Here is a 12,941-nt window from a genome sequence, read left to right as displayed (position 1 = left end):
CCTACCATCAGTAACACACTACGCCACCAGGGACTCAAATCCTGCAGTGCCAGACATGTCCCCCTGCTTAAGCCAGTACACGTCCAGGCCCGTCTGAAGTTTGCTAGAGAGCATTTGGATGATCCAGAAGAAGATTGGGAGAATGTCATATGGTCAGATGAAACCAAAATATAACTTTTTGGTAAAAACTCAACTTGTCGTGTTTGGAAGACAAAGAATGCTGAGGTGCATCTAAAGAATCTAAAGAATGGGGGTGGGGCTGTTTTACTGCAAAGGGACCAGGACGACTGATCCGTGTAAAGGAAAGAATGAATGGGGCCATGTATCGTGAGATTTTGAGTGAAAATGACAATGATCCCAAACACACTGCCCGGGCAATGAAGGAGTGGCTTCGTAAGAAGCATTTCAAGGTCCTGGAGTGGCCTAGCCAGTCTCCAGATCTCAACCCCATAGAAAATCTTTGGAGGGAGTTGAAAGTCCGTGTTGCCCAGCAACAGCCCCCAACATCACTGCTCTAGAGGAAATCTGCATGGAGGAATGGGCCAAAATACCAGCAACAGTGTGTGAAAACCTTGTGAAGACTTACAGAAAACGTTTGACCTCTGTCATTGCCAACAAAGGGTATATAACAAAGTATTGAGCTAAACTTTTGTTATTGACTAAATACTTATTTTCCACCATAATTTGCAAATAAATTCATTAAAAATCATTTTCTGCATTTTTTTCTTCTCATTTTGTCTGTCATAGTTGAAGTGTACCTATGATGAAAATTACAGGACTCTCTCATCTTTTTAAGTGGGAGAACTTGCACAATTGGTGGCTGACTAAATACTTTTTTGCCCCACTGTATGTCTCTTGTTTGAGCCATTGAAATGCGACTCCACTTTGTCTCTACACTGACGCTTTGCTTGTTTGATTGCCTTACGGTGGGAATTACTAAATTACTGTCGCCTTGCCATGATTATGTTCGGTGGTAAGTGCTTTCAGTTTGCACAAATGCTGCCATCAATCCACGGTTTCTGGTTAGGGAAGGTTTTAATAGTCACAGTGTACAGCATCTCCTATACACTTCCTTATAAACCCGCTCACCGAGTCAGCATATTTATCAATGTTATTGTCTGAGGTTACCCGGAACATATCCTAGTCCACATGATCAAAGCAATCTTGAAGCGTGGATTCCGATTGGTCAGACCAGAGTTGGATAGACCTAAGCACGGGTGCTTCCTCTTTTAGTTTCTGCCTTTAGTAGGGGAGCAACAAGATGGAGTCACGGTTGGATTTTCCAAAAGGATGGCGGGTTAGGACCTTGTATGCATCGTAGCAATGGTCGAGCTTGTTACTCACTCGTGTACTGCATTCAATATGCTGTTAGAATTTAGGTAGCCTTGTTCTCAAATTAGCTTTGTTAAAATCCCCAGCTTCCGTAAATGCAGCCTCAGGATATATGGTTTCCAGTTTGCATAAAGTCCAGTGAAGTTCTTTGATGGCCGTCTTGTTATCCGCTTGCGGGGGGGATCTACACGGCTGTGACGATAACCGAGGAGAGTTCTCTTGGGAGATAATACGGTCGGCATATGATTGTGAGGAATTCTAAGTCAGGTGAACAAAAGGACTTGAGTTATTGTATGTTGTTACAGTCACACCATGACTAGTTAATCATGAAACATACACCTCCGCCCTTCATCTTACCAGAGAGGTGTTTATTCCTGTCGACGCGATGCACTGAAAATCCCATTGACTGTACGGACTCTGACAGCATGTCCCCAGCTAGCCATGTTTCCGTGAAACAGAGTATGTTACAATCCTGGATTTCTCTTTGGAAAGCCCTGATTTCGTCTACTTTGTTAACCTTTCTGATCTCCCCATCCCGGATCCGGGATCGTGAATACAGACTCAAGCTCATTACCATAACGCAACGTTAACTATTCATGAAAATCGCAAATGAAATTAAATAAATGTGCTAGCTCTCAAGCTTAGCCTTTTGTTAACAACACTGTCATCTCAGATTTTCAAAATATGCTTCTCAACCATTGCAAAACAAGCATTTGTGTAACAGTATTGATGGCTAACGTAGCATTTAGCATTAGCATTCAGCTGGCAACATTTACACAAAAAAACAGAAAAGCATTCAAATAAAATCATTTACCTTTGAAGAACTTCAGATGTTTTCAATGAGGAGACTCTCAGATAGCAAATGTTCAGTTTTTCCTGAAAGATTATTTGTTTAGGACAAATCGCTCCGTTTTCTGCGTCACGTTTAGCTATGAAAAAACCCCTGTATCCAGGATTGTGTAAATCTATCAGCAAGCTCATTAGCATAACACAACGTTAACTATTTATGAAAATCGCAAATGAAATGAAATAAATATGCCATCTCTCAAGCTTAGCCTTTTGTAAACAACACTGTCATCTCAGATTTTCAAAATATGCTTCTCAACCATAGGAAAACAATCATTTGTGTAAAAGTAGCTAGCTAGCGTTAGCATTTCGCGTTAGCATTTAGCGTTAGCATTAGCGTTAGCATCCAGCACGCAACATTAACAAAAACATAAAAGCCTTCAAATAAAATCATTTACCTTTGAAGAACTTCTGATGTTTTCAATGAGGATACTCTCAGTTAGATAGCAGATGCTCAGTTTTTCCAAAAAGATTCCTTGTGTATTAGAAATAGCTCCGTTTTATACATCACATTTGGCTACCAAAAAAAATCCGAAAATTCAGTCCTCAAAACGCAAACTTTTTTCCAAATTAACTCCATAATATCGACTGAAAACATGGCAAACGTTGTTTAGAATCAATCATCAAGGTGTTTTTCACATATTTCTTCATTGATACATCGTTCTTGGACACATGCTTTCTCCCCTGAATCAAATGGTAAAGTAGAAGCAGCTGGCAATTGCGCACCGAATTCGACGCAGGACACCAGGCGGACACTTGGAAAATGTAGTCTCTTATGGTCAATCTTCCAATGATATGCCTACAAATACGTCACAATGCTGCTAAGACCTTGGGCGAACGACAGAAAGTGTAGGCTCATTCGTTGCGCAATCACAGCCATATAAGGAGAGAATGGAAAACAGAGCTTCAGAAATTCTGCTAATTCCTGGGTGATGCATCATCTTGGTTTTGCCTGTAGAATGAGTTCTGGGGCACTTACAGACAAAATCTTTGCAGATTCTGAAACTTCAGAGTGTTTTCTTTCCAAAACTGTCAAGAATATGCATAGTCGAGCATCTTTTCGTGACAAAATATCGCGCTTAAAACGGGAACGTTCTTTATCCAAAAATGAAATAGCGCCCCTAGAGCTCTAACAGGTTGACGCAGACAAAGGATCCACTTCGGGAAAGTGGTATTCCTGGTCGTAGTGCTGGTTATGCTGGTAAGTTGACGTCTCTCTGATATCCAATAGTTCCCCCCGGCTGTATGTAATAACACTTACGGTTTTCTGGGCTAACAATGTAAGAAATAATACATAAAAAAACATAAAACTTCACAGTTTCCAAAGGACTAGAAGCGAAACTGCCATCTCTATCGGCGCCATCATGCTACGGTGTCTCAAGATGGAGAAACAGTACCATTGCGAAGGTATTTTCAAGCGAAGGTCGAAGGTATGCGAGCGCACTTGTTCGGTTCACCTAAGTAAGTTCCGCAGAACCGAAACATGCGGAAGCCTTAAGGCTGTGCCTAGTCAATGGCTAGGCTATAGTGTGGGATCACATGCTAGCGCTAGTGGCTAAACGCTACAGCACACTACAAGGATAGAATACCAATACAGCTTCATAGCTGTAGTGTCGGCACTCACCTATCCTTACACTACAATACTGACTGTACATCACTCTGGAGAAGAGTATCTTCTACATGTAAATATTGGCCTGTTTTTAAAGAGGTACACTGTGTTTATGAATTCTGCGCAGTGCACATTACAAATAACTAGTCAGTCAAAGGTAATGGATGGAGAGCAGCAAATGAGTTACGACAGGGGAGAAAAAAAGGAGGAGAGAGAGTAGAAGAGAGACCATAGACCACACAGATGTGCTCTTCTGTGTTCATCAAGGACATCCATCTCTTCACACTCCATTTTTCAGGGACAGCATTGACCCCTGAAATCAATAAGGGTAGCATTTCTAGACTCTAAAATAGATATTTCTCTAAGGCAGTCTCTAGTTCACACACACACACACACACACACACACACACACACACACACACGCACACACGCACACACACTAGTGTTATTATGAATAAGCCAGTGTGTCCTTGGTTACATGCGCCACATTCATCAGATAAAGACTCCTAAGCTCTGGAGGTAAATGCTAGTGACAAAGCTCACACACTGAAAAGACGATACAAACGAGCGTCACTCTTTACAATGCGCTTTCATTTTTAACATTAACAGGAATGAGCAGATGCTAGATTTTAAGGAATGCTGTAAAAACATAAATAATAATAATAAAAGAGTACATGTTAGGAAAGCATCAATCCAGTTTCAATTGATTCTCATCTTTAAACTATTGCATAACTGCATAGGAACTGTTTTGTCATTAAATTGACCTTCTTTGTCTGTGAATCAGAGAAAATCGGACATCACTATGTGCTATTTATTTATTCCTAGGTTCCAAATTCACAATTGAATTCAGTGGTTCGGTAGATTAGCCTAAATAGCTCTTGTATTGTGCCGTTAAGTGGCACTGTCACACATTACGTCCCATTTGGAGTAATCAACAGGGTATTTTTTCATGCCTCGTTGCGTTTGTTTGCATCACTTCACTTAATGGTTGAAAATGTGAGTATCTTAAATACGTCCCACAGTTTTTCTTCCTTTTAATCCTACCCTGTGATGTCACAGAGAAGCCTTTTTTTTTAGGACCTTTCTTCTTCTCTTTTTTAACTGATAATATAAATTATATGTTTGCACATATGCAGACAGTGGTATGGCGCTGGAGTTAATGAATATACCTTTGAAAAGTGGCAGAATTGCCCTGTCACGTGTGCTCCCTCTCCGGCCTCTAGGTCACCAGGCTGCTCGTTATGGCGCACACCTGTCACCAGGCTGCTCGTTATGGGGCACACCTGTCACCATCGTTACGCACATCAGCGCCTCATGACACTCACCTGGACTCCATCACCTCCTTGATTACCTGCCCTATATATGTCACTCTCTTTGGTTCCTTCCCCAGTCGTCATTGTTTCTGGTTCAGTTTCATGTCTGTGCAGTGTCAGTGTTTCTTGTTTTGTATTATGGTTGAATTTATTTATTAAATTATTCACTCCCTGAACTTGCTCCCCGACTCCCAGCGCACACGTTACAGAATGACGCCTCACCAAAGGGAAGAATCAGGGAGTGTTTTTGTGTTGGAGGTGATGTCGGGTCCGACTGGAGTTACCTGGGAGGCCTCAGCCGGTTTGTCGGATTCTCATGCCTCGGCGAGTTCGAAGGGTTACCCTACCTCAACGGGATCGATAGGCTCCCATGCCTCAGCTGGGTGAACAGGTTCCCGTGCCTCAACCGGGGAGGTCTCAGCCGGCTCTCACGCCTCAGCCGGTTCGTCCGGTATCTGTGCCTCAGCGGAGGCGACCGGTCTGCTCCTGATCCCCAGGATCGTCATCTTGGTCGGTGTCCTGCGGCTGGAGCTGTGCGTCAGGGAGGGGGTACTGTCACATGTGCTCCTTCTCCGGCCTCTAGGTCACCAGACTGATCGTTATGGGGCACACCTGTCGCCCTCATTACGCGCACCAGCGCGTCATGAGACTCGCCCGGACTCCATCACTTCCCTGATTACCTTCCCTATATATGTCTCTCCCTTTGGTTCCTTCTCTATATATGTCACTCCCTTTGGTTCCTTCCCTATATATGTCACTCCCTTTGGTTCCTTCCCTGTATCTGTCACTCCCTTTGGTTCCTTCCCTGTATCTGTCACTCCCTTTGGTTCCTTCCCTATATCTGTCTCTCCCTTTGGTTCCTTCCCTATATATGTCTCTCCCTTTGGTTCCTTCCCTATATATGTCTCTCCCTTTGGTTCCTTCCCTATATATGTCTCTCCCTTTGGTTCCTTCCCTATATCTGTCTCTCCCTTTGGTTCCTTCCCTATATCTGTCTCTCCCTTTGGTTCCTTCCCTATATGTGTCACTCCCTTTGGTTCCTTCCCCAGGCATTATTGTTTCAGTTTCATGTCTTTGCGTTGTTCGTGTTTCTTGCTTTGTATTAAGGCTTAATGTATTTATTAAATGATTCACTCCCTGAACCTGCTTCCCGACTTCCAGTCACACGTCACATGCCCTTTAATATGAATTGACTCATTTGTAAATTGCTCTGGATTAGAGCTTCTGCTAAATGACTAAAATGTGAACATGTAAAACCTTTTATATAGTCCCCTTTATCTGGCAGACGGTGGGAATTAGCTGATGCTGTCTATCCAGTATGCTTGTATTTGCCTTGATAGAGTGGCGTTCATGAGGTAGTCTAGGCTCCGAGTTCTTGCGAGAAGGGAGAAAGAGAGAGCGATGGGACAAACTGGTAGTACTTTAGCCCTGAGTGATTTATTAAAGGGCTAGTGGAAACAAGGGATTGTCTGCGGTTTTGTCTTTAGACCTGTGGCACTCAAGCATAGCAGATATTTATCACTCTGTAGAGCCATTTAGGACCACTGTCAAGTCCACAGCCTCACAGCCTGTTGCTAAGTGTCAGCACTGGCCACCATTTCCTGTGTTGATTGATCCAATTGGTTGAACACTTTAGGACCACTTCCTGCTTGTTTTCCAGTGACCCTGGCGTTTCATAACAATCACTACTAGCGGTCTGTTCAACCACAGGTCTGTATCTCCTACTACCGAACTTCATAACCATACAGTAGACTTACTAAAGACACACACACAAGCATTATGCTGGCCTCCACAAAGTGTAGACACATCTCAGTCTCTCAGACTCCCCATCATGGCAGGTCCATCTTCTGCTTAACACAACACTCTCTGTTACCCCAAAACTCTCGCTTATGTTTCCAGCTTCAACAGTACACTAATACCTTACAATACAAAACAATACACACAAATCCACAAAATAAAAATAATGGAATTAAGAAATATAGAAATATTAGAACGAGCAATGTCAGAGGCTGGAATATAAATCTATATGTACTGTATATGATGGTGTGTATAGACGTTGTGGACAGTATATGCATAGAAAAGGTGTGTACAGCAGTAGTTATATAAGATGAACCTTGACAAGGATACACTATATACATATGAAGTGGGTAAAAGAGTATGTAAACATTATTCAAGTGACCAGTGTTCAATGACTCTATGTACCAAGGCCAGCAGTCTCTAAGGTGCAGGGTAGAGTACCAGGTGGTAGCTGGCTAGTAACAGTGACTAAAGTTCAGGGTAGTGTACTGGGTGGAGGCCGGCTAGTTTTTGACTCTATTATAGTCTGATGGTCTGGAAGATGTCTCTTGGTCCCAGCTTGGATGCACCTGTACTGTCTCCATACTGTATTGCACCCTCTCTCTGTCTCTGTCTCTCTCTCTCGCTCTGTGTCTCTGTCTCTCTCTCTCTCTCTGTGTCTCTGTCTCTCTCTCTCTGTGTGTCTCTCTCTCTGTGTCTCTGTCTCTCTGTCTCTCTCTCTGTGTGTTTCTCTCTCTGTCTCTGTCTCTCTCTATCTCTCTCTCACTGTCTGTTTCTCACTCTCTGTCTCTGTGTCTCTCTCTCTGTCTCTCTGTGTCTCTCTCTCTCTGTCTCTGTCTCTCTGTGTCTCTCTCTCTGTGTCTCTGTCTCTCTCTCACTGTCTGTTTCTCGCTCTCTCTGTCTCTCTCTCTGTGTCTCTCTCTCTCTCTCTCTCTCTCACTGTCTGTTTCTCGCTCTCTCTGTCTCTCTCTGTGTCTCTCTGTGTCTCTCTCTCTCACTGTCTGTTTCTCGCTCTCTCTGTCTCTGTGTCTCTCTCTCTCTCTGTCTCTCTCTCTGTCTCTCTCTCTGTGTGTCTCTCTCTCTCTCTCTCTGTCTCTGTCTCTCTTACTTTCTCTCCCCGCTCATCTGGGAAAGGCATGTTTTTCTGGCCCCTCGGGCAAAGTTTTTTCTCATGAATGTTATTTATTTTTTACATGTGTTTGTGTGTGTGTGTATACTTGTGTGTATTTCCACGCTGTGCTTTGGCCCCTGCTCTCTTTCTGCATGCCTTGGTCCTCCCCTTCCTCTCTCTACCCATAATGCTCAGCTCCAGGACCAACATGTTAGCATCAATAATGCATAGATTAAGAGGCTCAGCATTTCAGAGAGAGCAGGCCTGACTTCTCCAGAAACACCAGGATCACGGCGGCCATCTTGGCTTCCAAGGTGGTGTGAGGGAATGGGAGGTGTCGAGAGACAGAGGAGGGACAGTGAAACTGGGGCCAGTTAGGGAAAATGTGTAGATCTGATATATGTGGGGAGGGTTGGCATTGGTCACGTGTGTGTATGTGTGTTAATGGGTCCTGGATTCCCGTCGGCCAGAGGAAAAAGCAGGGCTAACAGCCTTCTGCAGCCGGTTACAAAGCTCAAGAATTAATTCAGGGACGAAGGACACAAGTTTGTCATATGTGCAATAAGCGCTCCTTTCTCAATAAAACATGATGCGCACAAGGACAAGTTTATATTTTGAAACGACATAATGACTTTTAGTCCCCTGCAAAAAAAGGGTTAGCTTCTGTGTTACTCAAGGATAAAGGGAAATGCTGTGAATTTTGAGCGTTAGCCGTTAACTAGCAATTAGCGGTTTCCCCTCCACCTGCGTTCGATGAAGCAGTTTACGGCGAGGTTTTATCAATCGATTGGTGTCCATGTGAGCAGCATCTGACTGAAGCACTAGTCATCTCTCTGACATCTTCAGGGAGAGGGTGTGGTGTGGCTGCTTTTAGCAGAGATCCTCCACCCCTCCACACCCACCTGGCCTCCTACTAGACCGATGCAGAAACAGTGGGATTCCTCCACTTCCTCCCACCGTTTACATCCAGAACAATGAGGCTGTCACAGCAAACCATCCCCTTGACACTTCTACACTCCCCCTGTTTATCCTCCTCTTTCTCTCTCCATTTCTCTCTCTCTCCAATGACATCCCCCGAAGAAAGGAAAACAAACACATAAGGCCGTTTCAACACGAGAAAGAGAAGAGGAAGGGTGTGTGTGTGTGTGTGTGTGCGTGTATCCCTTTGTGTTGAGATGATGAGCTCAGGTTCTGACGGCCTATTGTTGTAGTAAAAGAGCTCTGCTGACTCCTCCCTCCCCAGAGTGCGTGCATGCTTGCTTGCTCGTGTGTGTCTGCCTATGTGTGTGTTTGTGTGTGTGTGTGTGTGTGTGTCCGTGTGTGCGTGTGTGCGTGCGTGTGCGTGTGCGTGGATGGGCCGTTTAGGTGCGTGGAGACTTGGCAGGCGGTGTGGCGTGGTATCTGGGCTGATGGGTTACACTGTAAGGTTAAGCTGCGAGAGACGGCCTGACTGGAGGTGTGTGTTGCAAAAACAATCCTCCCTGTAGCTACGTACACGTGGAATAGACAGATCAGGGTTGTCCCACTGGAAGTGGAACACTGATGATTTTGAATGGCATGTGATGCATACAGATGTAGGATCTTAACAGCCGTTGTGACAGCCATTGAAACAGACTCACTTTTAAAATATTTGAATGCAGAATTGGTGATATCCTCTCATCTCCTCCTTTCCTCTCTTCCCCTCCTCTCCTCCTCCTCACTTCCCCTTCTCCTCTCTTCCTTTCTTCCTCCCGGCAGAGACATCCTGTTTGAAGACCACAGCCTTCTCTTCGTGGGGCCTCGGCACTCCAGCCAGGTCAAAGGTTGCCCCCGGAGCAAGATGGCCGCCGGCGGTCCACCCTGCCTACGTCTGCCGGCCCTGCTGCCCCTCAGCACTCTGTTGCTCTGTATGCTGCTTACTGGCTTCCATGCCTTATGTGAGTGCCACTCTAATACGTGCGTGTGTGTGTGTGTGTGTGTGTGTGTGTGTGTGTGTGTGTGTGTTGTATGTACTGAGCCAGCACAATTTACCTTATATCTCATTTTTTTCGGTTCAAATGTACTTTGTGTTTTGCTGTGTATCACCTATTTTCTGAATTATTTTTTACTTTTTGACCTATTTAATATTTTATTCACTTTTATTTTATGTCACATTGTACACTATATATACAAAAGTATGTGGACACCCCTTCAAATGAGAGGATTCGGCTAGGTGTATAGGTGTATTGAATTGGTGTAAGATGTATAGAATCGAGCACACAGCCATGCAGTCTCCATAGGAAAACATTGGCAGTAGTATGGCCTAACTGAAGAGCTCAGTGACTTTCAAGCTCAGAACGGGACAGCCGAGTGCTGAAGCGTGTAATGTCCTCGGTTGCAACACTCACTACTGAGTTCCAAACTGCATCTTGAAGAAACATCAGCACAATAACTGTTTGTTGGGAGCGTCATCAAATGGATTTCCATGGCCAAGCAGCCGCACACAAGCCTAAGATCACCATGCACAATGCCAAGCATCGGCTGGAGTGGTGTAAAGCACTCTGCCATTGGACTCTGGATCAGTGAAAACGCGTTCTCTAAAGTGATGAATCACTCTTCACCATCTGGCAGTCTGACGGACAAATCTGAGTTTGGTGGATGCCAGAAGAACGCTACCTGCCCCAATGCATAGTGCCAACTGTAAAGTTAGGTGGAGGAGGAATAATGGTGTGGGGCTGTTTTCCATGGTTCAGGCCAAACGTGTAAGTCAGATAAGAGTGTATGTCTGTTTTCCTTTACACATCCATCTTCTTAGTCTATCTGTGTGTCGTCCCATCTCTCCCCATACCACGGCTTTGCCAAATGACATACCATCCTTTATCTAGTAGTGATGGGGGAAAATACGATAGAGTTATAGGTAGCATTAACTAACGTCAACTAGCGCTAGTCGGCTGTACCTGCACAAAACTGTATTTTTCTTCCTACAGCTTGTTCTCCATCTTCTTTTTAATAAATAGTGAGCCAACATTTTCAGAACTTTTATTTCCATGACTGATCAAAACTAATTTTCTCATACTCTCTCATTTCTCTGCAGCAGACATATAGTGAACAATATGTTTGGAACATAAAATTGCAATAAAATAGTTGTATCGAATCGCAATACATACAGTTGAAGTCGGAAGTTTACATACACTTACGTTGGAGTCATTAAAACTCCTTTTTCAACCACTCCACACATTTCTTGTTAACAAACTATAGTTTTGGCAAGTCGGTTAGGACATCTACTTGTTCATGACACAAGTCATTTCTTTGTAAACAATTGTTTACAGACAGATTATTTCACTTATAATTCACTGTATCACAATTCCAGTGGGCCAGAAGTTTACATACACTAAGTTGACTGTCCCTTAAAACAGCTTGGAAAATTCCAGAAAAAAAATGTCATGGCTTTAGAAGCTTCTGATAGGTTTATTGACATAATGAACATGAACGTACTTTGGTGCAAAAAGTGCAAATCAATCCCAAAACAACAGCAAAGGACCTTGCGAAGATGCTGGAGGAAACAGGTAGAAAAGTATCTATATCCACAGTAAAACGAGTCCTATGTCGACATAACCTGAAAGGCCGCTCAGCAAGGAAAAAGCCACTGCTCCAAAACCACCATTAAAAAGCCAGACTACAGTTTGCAACTGCACATGGGGACAAAGATAGTACTTTTTTGAGAAATGTCCTCTGGTCCGATGAAACAAAAATAGAACTGTTTGGCCATAATGGCCATGGAGGAAAAAGGGGGAGGCTTGCAAGCTGAAGAACACCATCCCAACCATGAAGCACAGGGGTTGCAGCATTATGTTTTGGGGGTGCTTTGCTGCAGGAGGGACTGGTGCACTTCACAAAATAGATGGCATCATTAGGAGGGAAATTATGTGGATATATTGAAGCAACATCTCAAGACATCAGCCAGGAAGTTAAAGCTTGTTCGCAAATGGGTCTTCCAAATGGACTATGACCCCAAGCAAGGAGGCCTCTCAAACCTGACTCAGTTACACCAGCTCTGTCAGGAGGAATGGGCCAAAATTCTACCAACTTTTTGTGGAAAGCTTGTGGAAGGCTACCCAAAATGTTTGACCCAAGTTAAGCAATTTAGAGTCAATGCTACCAAATACTATTTGAGTGTATGTAAACTTCTGACCCACTGGGAATGTGATGAAAGAAATACAAGCTGAAATCAATCATTGTCTCTACTATTATTCTGACATTTCACATTCTTAAAATAAAGTGGTGATCCCAACTGACCTAAAACAGGGAATTTTTACTCTGATTAAATGTCAGGAATTGTGAAAAACTGAGTTTAAATGTATTTGGCTAAGGTGTATGTAAACGTCAGACTTCAACTGTATATAATCAGTACCTAAGTATTGTTAGGATCTGAACAGAGTAAAAACTCACTTGAGATTTACCCCTTAGGACTTAACCTTCGCAGGAACCACCCTGCTCAGGCTTACCTTCCAGGACTTACCCTAAATCCAAGACCGGTCGTAACAAAGTGGGACTGCTGAATAAGCTCAGGCTTTCTAGGTCCGTATCCTATCGTTTGTATTCAGCCTATGACTCTCATCTCCCCAAGATGTCAGAATGAGTAGTAACAGGTGTAGGAACTGTGCCTACCTTGTTTTTGGTTCTGTCTCCTGCTCCACTGATTTGAACTCTCAAGTTCGACTGTAAATCGTGGTGAATCCTGCCGACAACGCCAATAATAAGGTTCTGAACAAACAGAGTAAAAACTCATGGACGACTAGAAAAAGCTCAAACCAAGTTTATTCAACCACTGGGTCATACAGCTGCAAAAATAACATACAAGTCACAGAAGCACATCTTTGATATCTTCCAACTAGGCGGTGTCACCTCCTTGCATGTCTAAGATAACCAATCCTTCTTTTGTGTTAGGCAGAAACATAGTAGATTCCTCTTACTG

At 43.6% G+C, this 12,941-nt stretch overlaps 1 protein-coding gene across 18 annotated transcripts in view; it reads left to right on the top strand.

Annotated features, from left to right (window-relative positions):
• Positions 1-12,941, top strand: part of LOC110522842 (receptor-type tyrosine-protein phosphatase S) — a 392,578-nt gene that overhangs the window by 139,717 nt on the left and 239,920 nt on the right. For all 18 annotated transcript variants that reach the window (XM_090242145.1, XM_090241934.1, XM_090241807.1 and 15 more), the window contains one exon: positions 9,746-9,924. In XM_090242145.1, the coding sequence (XP_090098271.1) occupies positions 9,828-9,924 (97 nt within the window). In that variant the 5' untranslated portion in view covers positions 9,746-9,827. The remainder of the gene's footprint in view (positions 1-9,745; positions 9,925-12,941) is intronic.

Source organism: Oncorhynchus mykiss, chromosome 1 (assembly GCF_057628025.1).
Source record: "Oncorhynchus mykiss isolate SJ-2025 chromosome 1, ASM5762802v1, whole genome shotgun sequence".
NCBI lineage: Eukaryota > Metazoa > Chordata > Actinopteri > Salmoniformes > Salmonidae > Oncorhynchus > Oncorhynchus mykiss.
Note: the sequence above shows the minus strand (reverse complement) of the source record. Positions and strands in the feature narration are given on the sequence as shown.